The 25,975-nt window shown below is 43.3% G+C and overlaps 1 protein-coding gene across 1 annotated transcript in view; it reads left to right on the top strand.

Moving 5' to 3' along the window:
* Tulp4 (TUB like protein 4) overlaps positions 1 to 25,975 on the top strand; it is a 129,215-nt gene that overhangs the window by 57,853 nt on the left and 45,387 nt on the right. Inside the window, 2 exon segments of the mRNA XM_005065919.4 lie at positions 8,189 to 8,317; positions 16,855 to 17,016. Coding sequence (XP_005065976.2) covers positions 8,189 to 8,317; positions 16,855 to 17,016 — 291 coding nt within the window.

Below are 25,975 nucleotides of genomic sequence, written 5' to 3' on the forward strand. Positions count from 1 at the left end.
ATATTCGGCCTCCCTGACAGATTCACAAACAATGTCATACATTTTTTCACTAAAATTATCTTCAAGGTGCAGTTTTGCATTGTTTGGTAATTGTCTATGTTCAAGGCTATGGATGACAGTAAGGAGTTGCAACTTATAAAGGTTAACAGAAATGTGCTATTGGTGTCCTGCAATAGACAGAAATCTGCTCATCCATACCAGTATGAAGATGACAAGGGAGTCTACGGGACCCGAGCAGCACTTTGACCTGGATATGAAAGGCTGGGGATGCAGAGGAGCACTACAGATGATTGATTGTGAAGACAGAACCAGAGACTCTGTGTTGCTGTTTTGATGTCAGCTCTCTGGATTCCTGGTCTTCTTGCCCCAGCCTTCCTCGTGTGGCTGGGAGGACAGGTGCTCAACACTATTCCCAGATAACAGTTCAACTTTCAGCATAAGGACTTCAAGCCTGTTAACATCCTTTTTTAAATCCACTGGTATTAGTTGGTTCTTTTTTTCTCTGACTAGGCATTTGAATTTGTTGATAGGGATCAGCCAGCTGTCTAAATTGGGCTGAGGTGACCTGAGCCATGACTTCTGCATCACTGACCTCAACATCGTTGTGCTCCAAGGCTTCTAGGATAAGGATAAGGCATTCTTGGGCTTGGGGGGCGGGACTGAAAAGACTGTTGATTCGGCGAATGGTTCAGAACTCATCAGGTTATTTTCTGAGGAGTATTCAATGCAAAGAAATGACAGAGCAAATGAACTCCTTGAAAAACTTCCTAAAGATTGGTTTAGGAACTCTGAAATTAATGCTAGATTGCAACTCCAGTCCCCAACACAGGCTTTTCAGTTTCCTGTTGGCTGACTAAAACCAACACCTGTTGTTTTCTTTTAGAAAGAGTTGTCACAGTGTGTGGACACTCTGAATATAAATTTCTGTATTGCATTTGGTGATGACTGAGAGATATTTCAAAACCCACACAATTACTGTTGACTGGGTACCTCTGTGCTTAAGGACTTGAGGTGACAGTGCGTTAAAGGTAAACCATCCTGACCATTCTTAGCAGTTTTCTACTGTGCACATTGTCTGCCCTTGTGTAGTGCACACCTGCACTCAGGGCTTCTGACCAGTGAAGTTGTGCTGTAGATCGCAGTTCACACACCAGCATTTGGACCAAAATTAAAAAACCACCTTATGGCAGAAGAAGCATGGTTTCTGGAGTGATCAGATTCTGGCATCAAGCCCTAGACTTCAGATTAGTACGTATTTCACTTTGGGCAAGCTCATCCTCAGACTTGAGGTTCTTTTGTAAAATTTGGATACCATCTACCTTTGTAACCCATTCTAGCCTTTAACTTGCTTTGTAACCCAGGTCCCCAGTTCTCCAGCTTTAGCTTCCCTGATGCTGGAATTGTACAGGGTACAGTCATACCCAGGAAGGTCCTTTTCTCAATTCTCTAATTACTCTAAATTTTTAGTCCCTCTCCAAAGAAATGATAAGATGCAGCTTGGCTTGTGTAGGGAAAAGCCTAAAGTACACTGTATATGATCTTGATTGTAAGTAATTCGTTCATTAGCTGAAATGTTTAAGACACTTTAAGTTTAGAGCTGCTTTTCCTAAGTTTGACCTGGGTTTAATTCTCAGAACCCTCATAGAAGCTCATAACTGTCTATAACAGTTCTGCACTGGTCTCGGTGTTTACCTCTAGAGCTGTCAAGGCCAGCGGAAGTATGGAAGAGCCTTGTCACTTGCCTACAGCCCAGTACTCTGCAGAAGGGTTGTGATGGTGTTTTCAGTCAACACCTGAGTGGAGTAGTCACTTTTCCTCATGGAGGTCAAGAGTGGGTCTCCACTACAAATCTGAACGCTTTATGTGTTTCTAGAGTTTAATCTATTTTTCTTATTTTCTTAACCTCCAACCCTCCCCTCCCCACCCCGACACATACCTTTACAGTTTTGCTTTTTGGGGATTTTACATGGTTTGATATTTTTATACTTTTCCTCAGTCCTCCTGGAGCTGATAAAAGTATGGGGAGAGGCAGGAGACTGCTCAGGAACATGGGTTTTTGACTTAGACCACCAAACTTCACATATAGATCCACCATTGAGTTGAGGCTTTGAACAAATTAGCAAGTTTTTGTGTGTCTCAGTTTCTGCATCACTAAAAGTAAGGCAGATCGTAATTTTTGTTATTGGAGAACTCTCTGGAGTTAAATGAGAAAATGCATGTAATGCTGTTAGTAGAGAATTAAGCAGTGTGTTGGGGCCTAGTTAGTGCATTGTAGTTACTGTTATTATTGTCACAATATTCCCTAGAATACGTAACACCCAGAGCCCAGGTCCCTTCCTGTTTGTCCTACTCTCTGCTGATTTTGGCCTTAAGCAGTCAATCATACAATGAATTACATAGATCTTAACCATCTGTGTTCTGTAGAGAGCTATACGTGTTCTTTGGGCCAGAGTTCCATTTGAACAACCCCAGCGACTACTGTGATGAGCAACTTCTGCTTTTATATCATGGAGTGCAGTATTCTGAAAAGGCAGAACGGGGGAAGGAATGTACACAGAAAGAATTCCTGAGTAATGAAATCGGTCTTCCAAAACTACACACAAGTGTAATCTTATATGAAATTATATAATTATATAATCATCGTATCTCACTCTCCAAGCCCTCTGCTCCTTTCCCTTCCTTCGCCACTGTGTCCTTCCAGTCCTAGTAGTTAGCTTTCTGCTTTCGTGGCACGTTCATTCTGTTACCTATCCCTGCCTTCTCTTTTAAAACCCTCTCCCCCTCCTATGGTCAGTTTCCTGCCTAGTTTCATGACCTGGCCTGCACTCAAGCCCACAGAGATAAGAGAGAGGGCATGCAGGATTTGGCTTTTCTGTGTAGAAGTTACTTCAATATAATTTTCAGATCCATTTATTCTCCTACAGCTTTTTATATTTCATTTTTCTTTGCAACTGGATGATCATCGTAGTTTTCATTGGACCATATTTTCATTGTTGTCATTTATTATCTGTCCTTATTAACTTTTTTTTTACTGCATTTTGTGCTTGTTTGCTTATTATGTTTGAAAGCACAAACGTGTTTCCATGCATGGTACAGTTTGAGTGTGACGTTCAGAGGACAACTTGCAAAAGTCAGTCCCCTCTTACTGGGAGACTATCAGGTATCAACCTTGAGTCGTGAGATTTTGCAGCAAGTGCCTTTACCTGCCGAGCGCTCTTGGCAGGCCAGTGGTTTTCCAGTTTAAAAATATATAGCTGCTCTGTATTCCAGATACTAACTCGCTGTCTGAAGTGCAGTGCAAAGACTGTCTCCTGCTGTGAAGTGTTCCCTCTGCTGACGTCTCCATTCATTGTGCAGAAGCTCTCTCTCTACGTTGTCATGTGATCTCGTTTGCCAGCTCTTGGGGTTATGTCCTGTGCTGTTGAAGATCAGTCAGAAAGCTCTCCCCTATGTCTATGTCTCTGTTTTCTCTGTAATTGTCTCTAGCCTTTTCAACATTCAGGTTTTATGTTAAGGTCTTTGAGATGTTGGAATTGATTGTTGTGTGAATTGATAGGAATCTGTTTTATTTTTCTGCAGCCGGATATCAAGTTTAACCTGCACCATTTGTTGAATAGGCTATTTTTCCAGTGTATGCCTTTGACACCTCTGTCAGCAGGTCAGTGGCTGTCACTATCGGGGTTGACGTTTAGGTCTTCCTTTCTGTTTCATTGGTGTCTGCGCCTGCTTCTGTGCCAGCCTCATATGGCCTTTGTCACTGTGACTCTGTAGGTAATTTGAGGTAGGGCAGCGTGATGCTGTTAAGGGTTGTTCTTTCCGGTGAGGGCTTCTTTGACTGTTGATGCATTTTGTGTTCCTATTAGATTTCAGTTTTTTAATGTTCTATGGAGAATGTTACTAGAGTTTTGATGGGAATTTCATTGGATCTGTAGATTGCTTTTGTTAACATAACCATTTTCATGATAGTTTGTCTTTTGTGCAGGTGAACTTGTTGCTGTTTCACTTACTGAGTAACAGAATCAGATGAGCTGGGTTATAGAGGCTGTTGTTTTGTTTTTGTTCAAGTTGTGCTCTTTTTAGATGGAAGGAAACGCTCCTGAGCGTTGGTGGCACAGTTGCTCACTGAACTCATTTCCTGTGTGTGTCTCTGCCATTTGGAGAGTCCTGCTTCAGAAGCCGAGCCTCGGCACTACCTGGCATTTATCTTGCTTTCTCTAGAAGTAACTTTAGGTGTGAGGAGTGAAGCAGCATATCACGGACCTTAGCTTATAACCCAAATCCGCCTCCAGCAGTCCTGTCCTATGTTTGAGTCTGGGTTTCTCTAACTTTAGTGGCATTTAACAAATATTGATTGCTATAAATTGATAGGGTGGCTCTTACATTAGAGCTGGTTTTGTTTGTTTTGTTTTATTTTGCTTCAAGCCCTGACTCTCCTGGAACTCACTCTGTAGACGAGGCTAGCCTTGAATTCACAGAGATCCGCCGACCTCTGCCTCCAGAGTGCTGGGATTAAAGGCATGTGTGCCACCACCACCCAGCCAGACTGCTTTTTTTGGGGGGGGGGGATACTCAAAGGCATGAATTGAGTGGTAGCTGGAGAAGTTCTTTGGTGCAGACTAAATTAATCCTGTTTCCCCTTAGAAGGGTAGGAAAGTCATGGCTTAGGATGCCTGGGTAGGTCCATGGCACCTACTTCATGATCTGGGCAGCTGAGATTCCAGCTGACCCCTGGTTGGTAATTTCTCACCACTCTGGTATGTCCTAACATTGCCAAGGAGGGCGGCAGGATTTAGGGAACAGGAAATAAGCTGTTGGGAGATAAGGCGGGCAGCTGTGCACTGCAGACAGGAGAGGAAATGAGGATGAACAGGCCAAACAAACATTAGCAGTTCTACTTCATTTTTAAACCCAGAAGCAATGGAAAGACTTCTACTTCAGAGGTCTCCACCTCCTCAGTTGTGCCAATTAGAACACGGGGTGAAGAAGCTTGTGTGTAAGGACCACATTTCTAGTGATTGCTCCATCTCAACTCAGAATTCCAGAAGGACGAAGCTGAGTCAGAATGTCTTGTTTATCCAACAGTAGCAACTGTGTTATCTTTAAAAAAAACCTTACTTTAATATTAGAGATCATTTGAAATAGGTTTCTCCTCTGCTCTTTTGTGTTTGTGTCATTCTGTGACTGCAGGTTATTTCCATGAAGAGGTTTTTTCTCGATGATAACTAAGTATGTGATCACACACGGCAGTGCCCACCAGTGGCAGAAGCATCCATTTTACAGACACCCTTACAGTAGATAAATGTTCACTGTGCCCATCCAAAGAGATCATTTTAAAACTGCGCAGTCATGAATGCGGTGTTCCTGTTAGTCGCATTTCATTCTTTGATAGCCATTCTGAAATGGTTATGGGCTACTGGGAGGAAAGCTTGTCAGTAGAGACCAGCTTGTAACCAGCCACACATGTGTGCAGTGTCTTGCTCAGGCCAAATCACTGTCAGATCTGAAGGGAGTAAAGGAATTTGGCTTTATTGACTGTTAGGAAATTCTGAATTTTATGATACATTCAAATGTCATTGTGAAGACTTAAGCTGTTGATTTAAAAACAAATCAACTAGATTTACGTAAGTGAATCTTAATTTGTTGCTGTCTTACCCATACCTGTGAAGACCTCACCTCTGTACATTTGCAACTCTTTAATTATGGATTGTGCCTGTTGAGTAATCTGAACTCTGGGGCCAGAGATGCCTTAATTTCTTTCTTTGGCATCTAACAGTGTTTAGCTCATCTTAAGCATACAGGCAGTATTTACTGTTGTTAAAGTGCCTTTGGGAATTTTGATACGTATTAAAGCTTCCAATTTTATTATCATTTTAGAAAACACTAAAAATAGCACGAATCCTGCATTGACAGTGATAGCCACAGCACATATGCAGAGCTGGCAGAGTAAGGGAGGAGTCTCAGTCAGTGCTGGGCATGGCTGGATGGGACAACTGGGGGATTTCTTTGTGTCTGCATCCTTGCAAGTTGACTGGAGTGGGGTAGCCATCAGCTGGATTGAGTTAAAGATTGCTGGGTTCAAAAGATCAAAACTTGCAGGGTGATGGTGGCACACATCTTTATTCCCAGCACTTGGGAGGCAGAGGTAGGCGGATCTCTGTGAGTTCAGGACAGCCAGGGCCACACAGAGAAACCCTGTCTCAAAAAACCAAAAAATAAAATAAAATAAAATCAAAACTTAGTTTTCAGTAGTGTTATAAAGATGCCATAATCCTTTTTACCTCTTAAAAAAGTTGAGGTAAGCAAACTAGGATCAGCCTAAGGTCTCCAGATGAGGTGTACCCACTGCATAGTTAGAAGTACAGCATTGTGTATTGCTGGTCTGGAAGGAGGAAGTACTGCAGACATGAGGAGGGGCTGGCGTTGGGGGAGGTCCATTAGACCTCAGGTTCCCTTCAACTTGCGAGTCTAAGGCGGAGCTTGGAAACCCATTACAGTGCACAGCTCAGGAGAGATGAGAGGAGTGTCCTGATTGACTGGAGTGCTTTTGCTCATCAGTGACAGTCCTCCACCGACACATCAGAGCCGTCCATGTGCCTGTGGCTGCTCTGAGCTCACCGATCGTGGTGGAAGTGATTCATAGCCTCCAACTCAACATTAGCCACATAGCACAAGTGCGGTAATGACACTGAGTTCATCGCTGTCACCAGGTGGAGACAGCCACGGGGGCAGTCACGTGGTGAACCTTGAGATACTGGTTTCATGGCTCAGATTCTTGGGACTAGGCAGCTGCACACTGCTGCATGGATGTTCCTGACCCTTATCATTGGGACTCCCAGACTTTCCACGTGTATGCTATGTAGACTCACAAACCACCTGGCAGACTTCCTGCCTTTTTAAATTTTGTTATTATTAAGTCTGGTGTTTATGACGAGGAGGGCACACGTGCTATCACACACTTGTGTGGAGGTCAGAAGGCAGATTTGTGGATGGTTCGCTCTGTGTGCCTCTACTCAGGTTCCAGGGATCAAATTTTGGTTTCTACGGTTGAAGAAGTACCTTTACCCATGGAGACGTATTACTGTCCCTAGACTTTGTACCTTTTTAGATTAAAAAACAAAACAAAAAATAGTGTTTATAATTGAGAAAGATGGAAGAAATTTCTCTAGATTTAAGATTTTCAAAAATTATACTTTTAAGTTCTTTTTAATTAAAAATTAGTTGTGTATATTAATTTTACAAAAGGAGTTAGGTTCCCATACTCAAAGTTAGAAGCTGTTTTAGTCACTGTCCTATGACTGTGAAGACACACCACAACTAAGGCAACTCTTATGAAAGTAACATTTGATTTGACGCTTGCTTATGGTTTCAGAGGCTTAGTCCATTATCTTCATCATGGCAGGGAACGTGGCACAGGAGCAGTGCCTGATCCAGAAGCACAGAAAAGGGGGGGGGGGAGACAGACAGACACAGACAGACAGAGACATTGGCCCTGGTGTGGGCTTCCGAAATCTCAAATTCCACCCCCAGTGACATACTTTCTTCAACAAGGCCACACCTAATCCAGTAATGCCACACCTCCTAATCCTTCTAATCTTTTCAAATAGGGCCACTTCTGGTACCTAATCATTTTTGAGGATGATATGAACCTCTGGGGGTCATTCTCATTCAAACCGATACAGAAACTTATAACTTCATGTTTTCCCTCAGAAAAGCCCAAAGTGACTTAAATGTTTCAACTGTGTGTTTTCCACAGTGACTTTGTTAGATGATGAGATGTTCAGAAATAAGATAGTCCAGAAAAGATAGAAAATTAAGCCTCATCTTTCCTTTTTTCTGTACTAAACAAATAATGCATGATTCAAAAATGGTAATTATGTGAAAATCACTTCTCTACAGTACAGGACCAGCAAATGAGAGATCATCTCCACCTGTGAGAGACAGGCGCTGGTTTCAGGCGGGGCCTTTGTATTCATGTCGGGGTATATGTTTCATTGTTTGTTCAGGTGCCTTCTGTCTTCTAGGACATGGCAAGTGTGTCTTCTTGCCATTGCAAGAGTGTCTGGATTCATGTGGACTTTACCCAGCTCCTATGCTAATCCCTACAGTCTCCCATCCTTTTCCTGTTTAGTTCTGGGATTTGAATCCTTATGGAAATGAACTTGACCAGCTGTTTTTCTTGCTTTTCTAGGTTGTGCTGGTGAGATGGAATGAGCCGTACCAGAAACTGGCCACATGTGATGCAGATGGAGGGATATTTGTGTGGATTCAGTATGAAGGCAGGTGGTCTGTGGAACTGGTCAATGACCGTGGGGCTCAGGTGAGTAGATGGTAGACTTCTTCCAGTGAAGCACTGCTGCTTAGAGGTCACCAACTTAAAAAAAAATATGGGGCCTGTAGAGATGCTCAGTGGTTAGGAGCGCTTGAGTATTTAAATGAGGCTGTGATGCTCAGTGGTTAGGAGCGCTTGAGTATTTAAATGAGGCTGTAGAGATGCTCAGTGGTTAGGAGCGCTTGAGTATTTAAATGAGGCTGTGATACTCAGTGGTTAGGAGTGCTTGAGTATTTAAATGAGGCTGCAGAGATGCTTGGTGGTTAGGAACGCTTGCTTACTAGTCTTGCAGAAGACTTGGGTTTGGTTTTCAGTACCTATATGGTGTCTGTGGCTCAGAACCATCTAGAACTCCAGTTCTGGGGGGCCCAATACCCTTTTTGGATCTCTGTGTGCACTCAGCATGTACATGGTATACATACATATATGCAGACAAAAAGCTAATACACTTTAGCTAGATGGATAATTACATCACTGCAGAGACCCTATAAGCAATGTTAGGAAGGTCTCTGTCTCACAGAATTCATAAAGAGTTGCTATCTCCACACCTCAAATTTGACTTTGGGGATACCATGCGGCTACTGTTTTGACAGGTAGGCCCTATGCTGGGGGCTGTGAGGCAGTAGCACTGTGAGCCTACAGGTCACACACAGGGACCATTACTGTCACCTTGTTATAGATGTGGAAACAGGCCCAAACAACTACCTTGCACTTAGAAATCAAAGGCTGGGCTTCTGCCCTGTGCTGTTTGACCACAGAGCTCGTGCCTGTGGCCTTGCAAAGTGACATGCACTTCTCATGGACTTGTGGACTACTGCATTTGCAGTTTCCTTCTGAAATGCTTAGTGTCACAGGGCAGGTGCCATTTCCTCCTTTCCTCACTCTGAGGCATGATGGAAACAGATGAGGCTTTATCAGTGCCAGGAGACCCCATTCTGCTTACCTACTAAATGAGTAATCTCACACACAAAAAGAGTGCTCTCTTTTCACAGAGGCAGACCTCCTGTGGTGAACTTCCTGCCAGAGCCTCAGTCTAATCAACACCGACAATACTATCTTTATGCATTGGAATTTTATCTCACCCGATTGTCTGTGTCTTTCAAATATGGGAAGCTTATAACTAATCTAAATACCAAGTGAGAAAGGAGCAGATGATGGTCTGGTAAATTAGAAATGTACAGGGAGACCATCGCAGGAAAATAATTAAAACAGTGCAAGAAGCCTTCATTAGGAACTGCTTCCGGAAGACAAGAGCCACCTCTGACGAGTGTCCTTAAACACCAGAGAGGAGCAGTCCTGGCCAGGCCAGCCTCACATGGAAGGTAGGAGCTGGAGGGCAAGCCAGACAACCCAAGGCCAGTTCTGTCATAGCAGTTGCTTAACAGGAAGTCCTTGGAGTGACTGCTTGCCTCAGAGTAAAGACAGAGTGCGTCAGAAAGGAGCTAAGGGTGACACCAGGCTATGAGAAGCAATCACAGAGATGAGCATATGGACTAAGACAGCAAAGGGGTGACCACCACAGGTGCCTCAGAGAGTCCAAACTCAATTCAGAGCTACTGGCCCAGCACCTGCGTGCCTGCATGCAGCCACATCTTATACATCTTACGAGCCAGTAGTGAACTCACCCTCTGGTGCTGTGAACAAGCCCCCAGTGAAATGCTTGCCCTCATGACCCTCTGCTGCTGTAAACAAGCCCCCAGTGAAATGCTTGCCCTCATGACCCTCTGCTGCTGTGAACAAGCCCCCAGTGAAATGCTTGCCCTCATGACCCTCTGCTGCTGTGAACAAGCCCCCAGTGAAATGCTTGCCCTCATAAGACTTACTTTGGTGGTGATGACTAAGACATATGCTACAAGTGCTGGTTTTATTCCATGTGTTTTCCCTCAAGCTTCATAGGAACTTTATTCTGAAAATTTGCTATTCTCAGCAGATAGAAGACAAAAAAATCTAAGGTGTTCAATAATTTGTCCAAGGATGCTAATGGGCATGAAAAGTGAGAACCCAAACCCCATTGTCCTAAAACATCCTACCTCATTGTTTCTAATAGAAACAAAACAAAGCTCCAAACCATTCTGTTTCTCTTTGGCAGAAATCCATGTGTTCACATTATATCCCAAACTGCCCAGACTTTATTATTGTTTGAAAGACTTACCCTGCCAGCCAGGCTGCAGCACGACTCCAGCACTATCCTTTCTCGGCAAGGGACCCCCCCACACACACACACTCCAACCCCATTATCTCCATCTGGCAGCTGTGTAATTGATATGCCTGTCACATCCTTCCACGATTTTTCCCATAGAGACTTTAGAACAGACATGTCAGATTTAAGAGAAGTAGAGTGACATCATCCCTGGGGGCAGGTGAGCTGATGTGGACTATAGAACACCTGGCTGCACTCAGTCCTCACAGGTGACTGTGCCTGCAGGTGCTACTGAAGTATTGCTTTAGCTTGTGACATTGATATTTTTTTCTGTTCTTTTGCTGTTTAAAATTGATTCTTCAAACCCTAGAAGCTATGAGCAGTTGCTGTCATTAAATACTGACATTTGGGGGAGTCCTGTTTGCTTTTGATAATGTTAGAGTTAGGCTGGCTGACATTAATTTTAGAAATGCACACACAGATAATGCTGCTCCCTGGTTGAGGCAGTGTGTGCACAGCACAGCACACCTGGAAAGTGTCTGGCAGGAAACAGTGTTGGAGGCGGAGCAGCTTGAGTCAGCTCAGAGAAGAGCCCGGCTGCTTAGGAGGAGCAGCAGATGATCTGCTGAGAGCGCAGGGTAGTGGAGCCGTCGGCAGAGCCGGTGCTGGAGTTGTTCCTCAGGAAATGGTCATGAGGCCATTATTTCAGAGTGGGTGTGGAACAGTGCATGCATTCTTCTGCAGCGTTCGTTAGTCACCAAGGATGGCTCTGCCAGGCACAGACTCCGAGGGGCTGCTGGAAAGCTGCCTCAGGCAGTGGTGTGGCCAAGTGCTGCTCAGCTTCAAGTAACCTGAGGCTCCTCACTGAGCGAGGCTGGCAGGTCTTTGCAACCCCAAAGAGCCCCAAAGAGGGGCTTCTGCTATTTCTTCTAGCATTTCGTACATACTTGTTCTCCAGTGTTGTTTTTCCAGTTTGGGAAGAGGGAGACAGGCACAGGTGGAGGTGGGTTGGGGTGGTGTTAGTTTGGATTGACTCTACCATTGAGGTACACCCCAAGTCCTTGGTTCTCTCAGACACCACCTCCCTAAGTACGGACCTTCTGCTGGCTTGAGTTCCTAATCCCCCTGCTTCTATTCAGCAGGCTTATTTCAAATCAGAACGCTTTGTATAACAAAGGAAATGACAGCCTTTATAATGTGGGATGTTTGCAAACTATGTATCTGACAAGAGGTTAATATTTAGAGTTGCAAGGAATACAACAGAAAAAAACCAAGATGATCCAATTAAAAACTGGACAATAGACCTAAATACATACTTTTGAAAAGAAAGCATATGCATAGACAGCAGGTGTATGAAGAAATGTTCAAAATCAGTAACGTTGGAAATGCACATCACAACCCCAGTGAGATGAGATGCCTGCTGTCAGAGACCCTGTACTAGTAAGAACATGCACCCTGTGCTGGCTAGTGTCACGTGAACTTGACACACACTTACCTGGAACGAGGGAGGGAGCCTCAATTGAGACCATGCTTCCTTAAGACTGGCTGTAGGCATTTTCTTAATTAGTGATTGATTGTGAAGAGAGCTCAGCCCATTGTGGGTGGTACCATCCCCGGACAGGTGGTCCTGGATTCTATAAGAAAGCAGACTAAGCAAGCCATAAGGAGCAAGCCAGTAAGCAGTATCCCTCCATGGCCTCTGCATCAGCTCCTTCTCCAGGTTTCTGCCCTGTTTGAGTTCCTGTTCTGATTTCCCTCATTGATGAACTACAGTGTAGAAGTGTAAGACAAATAAAAATAAACCCTTTCCTCCAAAACTTGTGTTTTGGTCATGGTGTTTCATTGCAGCAATAGAAACCCTAACTAAGACACATGCTCTTGTGAGTGATGTTAGTACAGCTGTCATGAAGAACACTGTAGAAGTTACTCCAAAGATTAAAGTTGGAGCTGCCATATGATCCTCAGACTGTTGATTAGTACACACAGCAGAATGCTATTCACCCATAAAGGGATGAAATTACTCATTCGCACCCGTGGGTGGAATTGGAGGTCGTTGTGTTACAGAAGTAAGCTGCCACAGAAAGACAAGTACCACATGGTATTATGGTCCAATTCTGAAAAGTGTCTTTTCATAGCTGGGTCAGAGGTCACTACCGGAAGCTAGGGAGAGAAGGAGAGATGGGAGAGGCCGGGCAGTAGACCGGTCAAGCGCACGCACTTGTGGCCCTGCTGGTCACTACACAGTAGAGCAGGGCTGCTTTACTTCGTCCACTTAGGACCTCTTCTCTCCCATGACATACTTGCAGGATAAATATATACAATGGACATGTAAATAAAATATTTACTGATGTAAGTCATAAAAATTTACTTTAAAACAATTCATGTACATATACTTTTTTCACTTATTAAAGACAGGGCAAAACGAGATGAATGTGTTCATTTTTTTCTCTGAAAAATTAAATATTGGCTGTGCATGATAGGTTATAGATATAATCCCAGCACTTGGGAGGCAGAGGCAGGAGAATTGCTCAAAGTTTGAGGCCAGACTAGACTATATACCAAATTCCAGGCCAGTGGGAGACCACATAGGGAGAGCTGGCATGTGGGGGGAAGAATTGAATCTTAGCTGAGTATTTGACGCTGCAGTGTCTTCAGTAGACTTTGGAATTGATCACTATTTGGATCTTAAATTATCAATACTGGAAATGTCCTTTTGCATAAATATGTGGCACAAGATGGCAGAAGTATATGTAGTCCACGTTGGAAATTGTTGGAAATTCTGTCCTAATCCCCAGCTAAAATTCATGAATGTCTCTATGAAACTCTAGTCAGCAGCTAAAATAGAAATTTTAAAACTCAGACATTCTACCACAGTGTGATCCAAAGATCACTCATATGCTACATACTGAAGGATAGCGGTAGAATGTATGAAAGGTCTTTTAAAAAAGAAGTGAATATTTGTGCACAAGAAAAAGCTTTGCATGTGAAGTAAAGACAGCTCAGTCTTACGGTGTAACAGACTTGAGCCTGGTGGAGTTAGGTGCATCAGGCCGCACTCCCTGCTGTCCCAAGCACACTGGGGCTGTGCACTGTTCACGTGTGGGTATCGCATGGCCAGAACCAAGCCTGTAGTGAACTCTCACCATGCAACACGCAGGCTCTGGCAGAAACACCATGGGCCCATTATGTATTGGATTTTGGATTAATTTTTAGTCATTGCATGCCCAGAAACATTCTCTATTCCTGCCAAAAGTTTGGAAACCTTATATTCCACTATTTGACCCCATATGAGATTATAAGTAGGTTTAAGAAGCCAAACAATAGTACAATAACTAATGTACTATTTACTGCTTTTTGGCTTTGGCTGTGTGCTTTAGCTTTCTAAGACATTCCTCCCTTTATCGTAACTGTTTCATGACGCATAGTTAAAGTACATGTAAAGAATAGCATGATCTTTGGGGAAAATGTCAAATTTACTGCCAGTGTAATATGCTGTTTCTGGAAACTTCATGTTCGTCATAGAAACTAGATCCTGTAAGTGGATAGAACGCAATCTAAAGCTAGAGCTCTGAGTTTTCCTAGAGAAGCGACTTTATCAGGTGACTTAGAACGGCTGTGGAAGGCCGTTCCACAGATCAGGGCCATGGCATTGTAGACACTGCTAATCAGTGCCAGCCTGCAGCCCTGCTGAGAAAACAGTTGAAAGGCTTTTCTTTGCTGTTTGTCTTTTATTTCTTGAAATGTAATATATTCTTAGCAATGTCACAAAGTTTTTAAAAGAATATTTCCAACAATAAGCAACAGTAAAGATTATGATTAAAAAGAAACCAACAGTAGTACAACTGAAAAGTAAATGAAGGATCAAATACATCAATGAACAGAATAAATATGAACAAACTACCAGCACTCGGGAGGCAGAGGCAGGCGGATCTCTGTGAGTTCGAGGCCGGGCTGGACCGACAGCCTCCAAAACAATACAGAGAAACCCTGTCTTGTAAAAACCAAAAAAAAAAAATAAATAAATAAATAAAATAAAATAAAATAAAAAATATGAACAAACTAAATTCAATTAAAAATAAAATTGGACAGATTCTCCTTTTAAAAGCCTAGGTGGGACCCAGAGCTGGCTCTGATGAAGACGTGCTTTGCATGAACGGCGAAGCCCTGGGTTTTACCCTTGGCTCCACTTACCAAATCCCTGTGAGCATGGCCTAGTGTTTCGCTCCTGCTTTTTTGTTTAAGATTTAATTTTTATGTACATGGGAGGTTCTTTCTGTAAATTAACCCATTATTCGTGGCTAGGCAGGTGTCAGGCGGCAGCACTTCTGGTCTTTGAGTTCCCTCAGTCTTCTGATGGCAGACTCCACTGTGAAGGCAGAGGTCATGACCCCACCAGCCATGTTTTCATGCAGGAGCCACAGTGACAGGTGCCAATGGCTTGTCTCTTCATCTTGGTTTTAGCACAGAAGGAGCAAGTATACTTGGCTGGGGTGCTGACTGATTTCAGTTTTCTTCACCATTTTCTGGAGAGAGGCACCATAGCTGGTCCCATGGTTCCCAACGACCCTGACCTTCTTGGTGCATTTAGCCATATCGCCGGAACCTAAGTCCCACGTACATTGGGGTTGTGCCTGCATGAGGATGACTGATTCCCCTGGAACTGGAGTTACAGGCTGTGGTGAACTGCCGTGTTGGTGCTGGGAATCGAACCCAGGTCCCAGGTCTCTTGGAGGATCTGCCAGTGCTCTTAACCACTGAGCCATCACTCCAGTTCCCCAGGGGTACAATCGTGTAATATCAATGCTTTAGGAAGCTGAGCCAGGAGGATTGCCTGAGTTCAAGGGCACCAGGCTGGTGTACATATGTCAGCATAGCATTCTCTGTAAGGCTCTGTCTCACAACAGACTCCCCCAAATTCCTGCATATTTGAAAACAGTTAAATATATTTTAATAACATATATCAAGTCCTGTGTCTGTGGGTAATGATGGCAGCAGTGACAGCAGCTCGTGCCTTTAATCCCAGCACTGAGGAAGCAGAGGCAGACAGATCTCCGAGTTTGAGGTCAGCTTGTTCTACAGAGCAAATTCCAGGACAGCTGGGACTACACAGAGAAATCCTGTCTCAGGGGTGGGGGTGAGAAAGAAAAAAAAAAACCCCAGTCAAATCCTGTGTCTGGGGCCTGGAGTAATTAATTAGCTCAGTGGTCACCAAATCTGGAGGACCTGTGTTTGGTTCCCGTGCCCACCAACAGCAGGCAGCTCACAGCCGCCTGTAATGTCACATTCAGGGGACTTGGTGCTTTCCTCCGGCTTCTGTGCACATGCCCTCAGACACACATGTACACATTTTTAGAATTCTGTATTTGCAAATTGTGAGGACACGGTTAAATGGTTAAAGTCCATGGTTGGAATCAAGGTTGCTATCAAGTAATTACTACTGAGCTGCCCTTGTAGCCCAGGCTTGATTATTTGCACACTGCCCCCACCCCTGAGTTATGAGAATAGTGAAATATTGAAAAACCCATAGAATTGATGGAAAAGCAGCTTTTGAATGTATTTCTGAATAACACTGAGTCACTCGGGACTCAAGTCTAAGCGTTCCACCCCTTCACTGTGATCAGAGGATTCCTTCCTAGTACTGTGAGAGAAGTACAAGAGTAGGACTTTACTATTCTGTAAGTGACCAACAGATGAGGATGGAGAATCTGCCACTAACCATACAGGAGGCTGTGTGGGAAAGGCCAGCGCTCTGGGGCCGGGGTCTTGCGATGACTCAGCTCTCTCCCTCACTGGCTGTATGGCCAAGGTCAAGTGATTTCACTCCTATCCGCGCCTTCGCTTCTCTGTAGATGAAGTGATGCTACTTCCTTGGAGGCTGTTGTAGGCTGAATGAATTCAAGTACAGAAAAGCCCCAGACAGTACTGACGCACAGTTCCTGCTGTGTTTTGGCGCAGATGTTTACTGTGCTGCCCTCCCTCTTTACCCATCTTCCCGCTCCTCCACAGAGCTGGGTCTAAAACTCAGGGTCTTGCTGACCTGACACCCAGTACATACCCAGCTCCTGGGGATTGGGATGGATTAGCTGTTGCTGTTTTGGTTTTGTTTTCTTGATGAGGGGTTGATTGGTTGGTTTTGTTTGTTTGAATTTTGAGACAAGGTCTTATCTTGGAGCTAAAGTTGATCTGGAACTCACTGTGATAGCTTGCGGTGTGCCATAGTCCAGGAATGTGTCACCGTCTCTGGCTGCTGTAGCCTTCCCTTTTATAGTGTTGTCTTTAGGCCATCTTGATCTTAAACAGAAGCGTAAATTAATTATCATGCCCCAGCTTTGATGAAAAGTGTTTTCCCTTTCATGCTGTAAACTGACCTTTATATGTCTTTAAGGTGAGTGACTTCACATGGAGCCACGATGGGACTCAAGCGCTTATTTCATACCGCGATGGCTTTGTCCTGGTTGGTTCTGTCAGTGGACAAAGACATTGGTCTTCTGAAATCAACTTGGAAAGCCAGATCACGTGTGGCATATGGACTCCTGACGACCAGCAGGTAATGCTCTGAAATGTCGCTGTGCACTGTTACTGTAGCAGGTTGAGGGGGAGACTGAGGGCACCTCTTAACAGCACCACAAATCACTGAGGACACCATTTGCCATTGTAAAAGCTTGTCAGGCATGCATAAAGCCCGGAGTTCCTTTTCCAATGTAAAAGCTTGTCAGGCATGCATAAAGCCCGGAGTTCCTTTTCCAGCACTGAAGGGAAAGATTAAACAAGAACACTGTCCAGGTGAAAATTAAAATATGTAAATGAAACGAAAGTTTAAAGAAATCCTAATGTGGTAATTCAGCTAATTCTTTTCATTATATAAAATGTTCATATAAATTCATTTTTAAAATCCAAAAAAACAGCCAATTGATCAGTAGGTAACAAGTAGAAAAGAAAATTCAACTAATGTCATAGCGTGGAAAAATATTCCTCTGTGAGAAAAATTAGTACAGTTCACTTATGAGTAGTAATAAAAAGATAACACAGATGGTGCTGAGGTTATTGGGCCGGTATGTGAACAGTGTCCCCATCACCTCTGGTCAGGGAAGCAGTTGACCAGTGTCTGTCATCCACTCTGGGAATATACTTTCAGGATTCTGAGAGCCAAAGCAGGATGTCCAGCTGTACTCATAAGGCTCTCTGTGTGGTAGGGAAGCAGGGCCTTACCCAGAGTAGGTGCGTACAGTGTGGCTAGGCCACTGACGGATCATAGTTATGAGAATGGCAGACCAACAGAGCTCTTAGCAGATCAGGGAGAAACAGGATATGAAGGGCTTGTCATGCGTTGCCACACTGTAAACTGCCCCAAGGGCCCCTGAGCCAGTGAGAAGGTCCTGGAGGGTGTGATGGGAGGCTGTGAGTCAGAGCCCCAAGTGCCTTCATGACAACAAGGCTCTGCTTGCTTTCCTCAAGTAGAATTTCAACTGTTCCTTTGTTGTCCCTATTGGTTTCAATGGTAAAATAGCACAATGACTCATTCATAATACTGGTTATTGATCATTTTAAAATATATTATTGGTTTCTTCACCTTCTATACCTATTGTTCTTTTTTGTTTGTTTGTTTGTTTTATGAGACAGGGTTTCTCTGTATTGTTTTGGAGGCTGTCGGTCCAGCCCAGCTTCGAACTCACAGAGATCCGCCTGCCTCTGCCTCCCGAGTGCTGGGATTAAAGGAGTGCGCCACCACCGCCCGGCCACCTATTATTCTTAAGTTTGGTCTTTTCACAGTGTCCCATATTTCCTGGATATTTTGTGTTAGAGATTTGTTGGACTTAAATTTTTCTTTGGTTGATGAATCTAATTCCGCTAGTGTATCTTCAACACCTGAGATTCTGAAAATTTTCTTTGGTTGATGAATCTAATTCCGCTAGTGTATCTTCAACACCTGAGATTCTGTCTTCCATCTCTTGTATTCTGTTGGTTATGCTTGCATCTGTAGTACCTGACCGTTTTCCCAGCTTTTCTATTTCCAGCATTCCTTCAGATTGTGTTTTTTTTTTTTTTACTGTTTCTATTTCAGATTTCAGCACCTGCACTGTTTGAATTGTTTCTTGCAATTTTTGCTTTGTCTTTTCTTCCATTTCTTGCATTTTTTGGATTGTTTTTTCTTCCATCTCTTTAAGGGATTTTCTCATATCCTCTTTGAGGGCCTCTATCATTTTCGTGAAGTTGTTATTAATGTCATGCTCTTCTGCTTCATTTGTGTTGGGGTGTTCCAGTCTTGTTGGTGTAGGGTATCTGGACTCTGGCAATGTCATATTGGTTTTTCTGTTGCTCCTTGTGTTTTTATATTGTCTCCTTCCATCCATTCTTGCAGTGGGTTCCAGAAGGTGCCTCTTCCTGGTGTGGGACCAGGGTTCCCTTCTGGTAGGTGTAGGCAAGTCAGAAGACATGCCAATGAAAGTACAAGAAGCTTATAGAACACCAAATAGAGTGGACCAAAAAAAAAAATTCCCTCGACACATAAAAATCAAGACCCCAAACATACAGAATAAAGAAAGAATATTAAGAGCAGCTAGGGAAAAAGGACAAATAACATATAAAGGCAAACCTATCCGAATTACACCAAACTTCTCCATGGAAACTCTGTAAACCAGAAGGTCCTGGATAGATATTCTCCCAACATTAAAAGACCACGGATGCCAGCCAAGACTGCTATACCCAGCAAAGCTCTCAATAAATATAGATAGAGAAAACAAGATATTTCATGACAAAACCAGATTTAAACAATGCACATATCCACCAACCCAGCCCTACAGAAAGTTCTGGAAGGAAAACTCCAACCCAAGGAAGTTAACTACAACCAGAAAAACATAGGCAATAGATAATCCCACTTTACCAACAGGTAAAAGGAAAAGTGGTGGAAATCCACATACAAATCCACTACCACCAACCATTCTAAAACAAACGAGAATGAGCTATCAGTGGTCATCAATTTCCCTCAAAATTAATGGTCTTAACTCTCCCATAAAAAGACATAGGTTAACAGAATGGCTTCGAAGACAGAACCCATCCTGCTGCTGCATACAAGAAACACACCTCAGCTTCAAAGACAGATGATGCTTCAGAGTTAAGGGTTGGGAAAAGATTTTCCAATCAAATGGACCCAAGAAACAAATGGGGGTAGCAATCCTAATATCTAACAAATAAGACTTTTAACTAAAATCAATCAAAATAGATGAAGAGGTCACTTCATACTCATCACGGGAGAAACCCACCAAGATGAAATCTCCATTCTGAACATCTATGCCCCAAATACAAAGCCATCCACGTTCGTAAAAGAAACATTACTAAAACTCAAAGCACATATAAAACCTCACACTCTTGTATTGTAGTGGGAGACCTCAACATCCCACTCTCACCACTAGACAGAAACTTAACAAGGATACAAAGGATCTAATAGAAGTTATGGCCCAATTGGATTTAACAGACATCTATAGAACACTCCATCCAAACACAAAAGAATATACCTTCTTTTCAGCTCCACATGGAACCTTTTCAAAAATTGACCACATACTTGGCAACATAGAAAACCTCAACAGGTACAAAAAAATTGGAATAACTCCATGTATCTCATCAGACCACCATGCTTTAAAGTTAGAATTCAACAACAACAATACAAATAGCAGATGCCAGGAAATAATTAAATTGAGAGCTGAAATCGCAATCTAGTAGAAACTAGGAAAACGATACAAAGAATCAATGTAACAAAAAGTTGGTTCTTTGAGAGTGTGAACATGCAAATTAACAAAATCAGAAATGAAAAGGGGGACATAACAACGGACACTGAGGAAATCCAGAGAATCATCAGGTCATATTTTGAAAAGCTATACTCCACAAAATTTGAAAATTTAAAGGAAATGGACAATTTTCTGCATAGATATCACTTACTAAAATTGAATCAAGAACAGATAAGCAATTTAAATAGATCTGTAACACCTAAGGAAATAGAAGCAGTCATCAAAAGTCTCCCAATCAAAAAAAGCCCAGGCCCAGATGGCCTCAGTGCAGAATTTTACCAGAAACTCAAAGAACAGGTTATACCAATTCTCCTCAAAGTATTCCATGCAGTGGAAGCAGAAGGGTCTTTGCCAAACTCTTTTTATGAGGTGTCAATAACATTGATACCAAAGCCACACAAGGACTCAACTAAGAAAGAGGACTTCAGACCAATATTCCTCATGAACATTGATGTAAAAATACTCAATAAAATACTGGCAAATCGGATCCAAGAACACATCAGAAAACTCATCCACCATGATCAAGTAGGCTTTATTCTAGGGATACAGGGATGGTTCAATCAATCAATGTAATCCAACAAGCTGAGAAACAAAAATCACATGATCATCTCACTAGATGCTAAAAAAGCCTTTGATAAAATCCAACACCCCTTCATGATAAAGGTCTTGGAGAGATCTGGGATAACAGGAACATACCTAAACATGATAAAAGATATATACAGCAAACCAACAGCCAACATCAAATTGAATGGAGAGAAACTCAAGGCAATTCCTCTAAAATCAGGAACAAGAGAAGACTGTCCCCTCTCCCCATACCTCTTCAGTATTGTACTGGAAGTTGGATTTGCTTCGTGTTAGAAGTCTGTGTTGTGTTAGGGAGTGCAGCCCTGTCTGGGTATTGGGTAGTGGATGAGGACTGTGCATATTTTACTCGGGCTACCATAGCAAAGCACCACAGGTAGGGTGGCTTAGCCAGCAGAAACTCACTTTTCATGGTTCTGAGGCTGAGGTCAAGACTGAGACACTAGCATTGTGTCTTTGGCTTATGAATGGCCAGTGCTTACAGTGTCCTTACGTGTCTTCCACAAGACACCTGCAGCCTTGGAGTCTCTCTCCCAGGATGCCTATACCTGTTGGATTAGACTGTCACTGTCATTTATTCAGCACTAGTATAAACCATTCAGTAAACTTGGGAAGTGTTTATATTAGAACATGTATTTATATTAGAACAATTGTAGGGTTTCTGGGGAAGGATGGCATACATAAAAAAAATAACAGATATGATCAGCAAAAGAGTCTGTAGGTCGTACACTGGTCCAGGGTGATGAAGCAGTGATGTTTTTGTCATTGTAAGAACCCACTGACATTGGTTTCCTGTGTCTTCTTGGGTTTGGGAGACCAGCCCATTTGAATATGAAAGTGCTTTGAAACATAGACATTTGCACTATTGCACCAGTGGGTTTAAGGTCTTGGCCCCCTGTGCTGCCACTGATGAATGTTGCTGAGAGCTTGACATTGATCTCCCTTCTTCAGAAAGGCAAACGGAGTAACAGCCCTCCAGCTGCTGACCAGACAGGCTTTGTCTGTCTGACAAAAGCCTCAAAATCAAATATTGGGAATGTATTCTAAAAGATGAATGCATACCTGTAGTAACATGGGAAGAGATTCTGTGGTCTTGTTTTTCCTGGAAGAATCCCAAGAAAAAACAGTCCCCAGGGACTTTCCTCTGATGGCGACAGGGTGCCTGCCGCAGGACTGTGTGCTGTCAAAGGAGAAATCTTTACCTAACACTCCGGTTGTTAGCAGTGCTTGGCTTCAGGATAGGGGAAATTCGTTTGTAATGTGTTACGGGAATCTTTCTGAAATAAATACTCCAACGCCAGTGAGAGTGGAAAAGAGAAGTCTTGGTGGACTGAAGCCAGGGTAGCTCCTGGGAGCCTCTGATCTAGCTGAGTTCTCATTTACCCCAAAGCCACAAGGTAGCACAGGCAAGCAAGAGAGCAGAAGCACGTGGGGCAGTCAGCTGGTTGCCATGGCGGGGAGGGAGCCGTGGTTTTAGCTGTATCCCAGCTCTCATTCTGTTCCAGGGAGCAAGTGAAGTTGTGCTTGGAAATGAGCAGTGCAAGCAGTGCTTAAATATGTGTTGCATGAAGGAGGAAGAATGACATGCCTCTAAAACACAGGCCTGTGAAATAACACAAATGCCCAGTTTGCCACTCACCAAAAAGGAGGCCCAAGGTGGTTATCTACACTTGAGTTTTTATGAATGATTCCAAGTGATGCTAGGATCTTCCTAACTTGTTGGAGAAGTCAATGTGGACTGTCTAGACTTGTTGGGAAGCATCCTTTCCTGTGCAAAGGACCCAGGACCAGGGCGAGTTTGTGCTCACCTCGTCCTAATGTAATTCCTACTTTCAAACACGGCTCCTGCCTCTCCTCTGCCAGCTATAAAACTTTCCAGTCTGATTTTAAAATGCTTCAAATTTCTCCAACCACATTCCTAAATACGATGAAAACAGTTTTCTTTCTTGTGGCTACTAATAAGCTTCTTCACCAAAGCGCTGAGTGGCAGGCTGGGCATGGTGCATTTGGGCAGAGGCCAGCCTAGTGTAGGGAGAGATCTTACTAGGTACCTGTGGTGCTGACCGCACCCCTTTGGGCATGGCCACAGGTACGTAAGTGGGGTGTGGGATAAGACCTAGGGAGAGGCAGGTATCGCTCTCTTGGGGTTCTGGTCATTTCTCAGGGAGCACCGACCCTGGATTATCGGTTTGTCATGTAAGTGATCTTTCCCTAATAAAATAACATATGACATCCCTATCCTGTGTATGGAATCTTCCTCTTATAGCCTAGGATTTGAGAGGTTCTAACATCTGGGTCTGTGCTGCTCACAGTACTTGAGATATGTAGTGACCAGAGCAGAGTCTACAGGACTAACTGTCACTGGTGCCAAGGACAAACCAAGCCCAGCACAAGCTAACCCAGGAAGGACAGGTTTTAGCTGGCAGTGACTGGGGAAGCTGATTGAGCTGCTCTGCCATCTATGCAGACCTGACAGGCTGTTTTCAAGAGGCCCACTGACCCTGTGTCGGTTAAGAAGGAGAAAAGCAGGAAGAACGCACCGGGAAGTGGAGTTAAGATTCGGATCCACTTAGCTGACCTCCAGCAAAAGCAGGAGATAGGACCTGTCTTGGGTTGTGGCCCGGAACCAGTTCTCTTAGACACCTTGAGCTTTCATAGGCGGGAACTTGAGGGAGGCCAGTGTCATTCTAGGGACATGACCCTGAGTTTTTAGAAACAGTATCAGTGTTCACTCAAGGCTGGGAGAGGTAGAAGGGGCGTGAATGAAACATTTGTGTTGAAATCCTGCCTTGTCTTAGGTCACAGTTAGGTGTAATCAAGGTCAGGGCTCAAAGTCTTTGAGTGGAGTGTGATTGGGAATGGTTTTTATATTAAAATAGCACATATCTCCTCTCTCTGACAAGACATATATGCCCTCAGTGTCAATGGCAAACATGTTGCATAGGCTGTTGTGGGCAAGCATGAAAAGACAGCCATGACAATTCCACAGGAATGCCTGTGGAGACCTGGAAAGTTTGTTCTGGAGGTCACCCATCGGTCAGGCACTTGCCCTCAGGTAACCATCCTCAGACTGTGGTAGTAGGAAAACATATAAGAGAGTCTAACAGAAGATTGACTTTAAGATGTGTAGACAACAGTTTTCTCCCACATCCCATTCTTCATTTGTTTAGTGTACATTTCATGAAAGATCTCTAATTAATATGGTTTCTGTGGACATAGGTTTAATTATTTGCTAGATGAGCAGACCGAAAGATATATTAGTAGATGAAGACAAGGTTCATAAACTCAAGAGGGGCAGGTTACATTTAGGCCAGGTGAAGATTAGACTTTCAATAGAATACTTTTTAATACTGAATATAAACTCTTTTGCCACAAAATCAATATATTATACCTGGTTTCCAAAATTATCCAAACTTGCTTTTAAACATCATTTAATTTTTTAATACTTAAATGTTTTCTTTAGCAAACATATCCAAAATACAAAGCTTCATGTTATAATTTTGTTTATATATCAGAATATCCTAAACTGTTCAAGATACCTTTCTCTAAGCCACAACAACAGCTTACATCTTTCTTCCCTTCAAAACACTCTTTCACATTGTCATTCTCAAACATATTCTGTAGAGGGGCCAAGATTATAGCTCAGGAATAGAGCACATTTGAGGCCCTGGACATGATCCCATCACCCCGAAAGGAGAGGAAAAAAAGCCTGGAGGAAAAACAACAACTAATGAAACCTCTATAAATTCTTGTTCACTTGGATTATAGTGCACGACTTTCTCGTCTACCCCATCATAGTGGATCAGCTCGGTGAGGCTGTTTCTCGTCACCCTCAGACATGCCTGCCTGCAGCTCAGACAGCAGCTGCTGGCTGTACTTCCGCCACTTCTTTAGTAACAACTCCAAGTCAGACAGGCTGTTCTTTACTCTATACATTTTGATGAGTTTTAATCTCTGAAGGCTTCCTTCTCTTGAACCTGCTTTGCCAATTTGCTTTATCTTCCTTTAATCTTCCTTTGGTATTCTCACTCTCAGAATCATTTTGGAGGGCACTGGATGACCCAAGACCATGTGACTTAGATTTGCATGTGTTTACATTCTCTGAGCTGTCCTTTCCAGATGCACTGTCTTTGTGTTTCAGACTTCCTCGGAACTCTGAAGAGCTCTTTTCTTTTGACCATGCTCCTGGTTCCGAGAAGGTCTCATCATTTTCCTCCTTCTCTACTTTAAGTAGCTTCAGAAAGAATGAGATGAAGGCCTTGTCTTCTTTAATCTTTCTTTAAGTGTTCCACTCACAGCTTGTTTTCCCAAACAATTTGTTTGGGGTGATGGTGGAGTGTCGCTCGTCTTGGGAGTGTCAGGTAAAGTTGATGTTGAATCTGATTTGCTCTCCATCTTGGTGGATGTTGAATCTGATTTGCTCTCCATCTTGGAAGAGAACTCCTGATTTCCTTCTTTTTCAACCATGCCCATAGCAGAACAACAGACCCACAGCCAGCATAGAGGCCACAGGGGACGGCCTTGCCCCCAATATATCTTACAATTTATTACATCTAGTGATTCTGTAATTAGCTGAGCCCAGAGAGCGCCAAGAACAATCAGAATTCTAATGTGTGTTGGAGCAGGGTCTTGCTAAGCAGCTCAGGCTGGGCTCAGATGGGTACAGAGATTACAGGTGTGTACCACTGTGCCCAGCTTTGGGTCTTAATTGCTACCCTCAGTGACCAAAACAGCAACAAAAGTGAAACACAATGTAAAAATACAGTAGCTGCACCTCTTTCAGTTAAAGAAATTTCTGCCACCAAGCACTCAAGAATTTCAGAATGCATGCAAAACAAAACAAAATGCTCCTAACTAGAAATAAAGTAGCATACTGGTAGGATGAGATCGCAGAAAAGGCAGAAGTCTGTCTGCTCACTCTTCCCTTGTTTCCTCAGTTGTGATGACTCATGTCCTCCTCAACTTTCCCATGCATGATTAGTTTAGGGCTTAAAATAAGGATGGGCCTCCCTTGTGCAGTGTAGCACCGCTACAGAGTCATTCCTGGACCTATCTATAGGGAGGAGGGGAGAGAACTTGTGGCATTGCTTTAATGGACAGACTCATTTCTGGGCAGCAGAGGGTAACTGCACGAAGCTGCTG

The sequence above is a fragment of the Mesocricetus auratus genome, unplaced genomic scaffold, assembly GCF_017639785.1.
Source record: "Mesocricetus auratus isolate SY011 unplaced genomic scaffold, BCM_Maur_2.0 Super-Scaffold_100018, whole genome shotgun sequence".
NCBI lineage: Eukaryota > Metazoa > Chordata > Mammalia > Rodentia > Cricetidae > Mesocricetus > Mesocricetus auratus.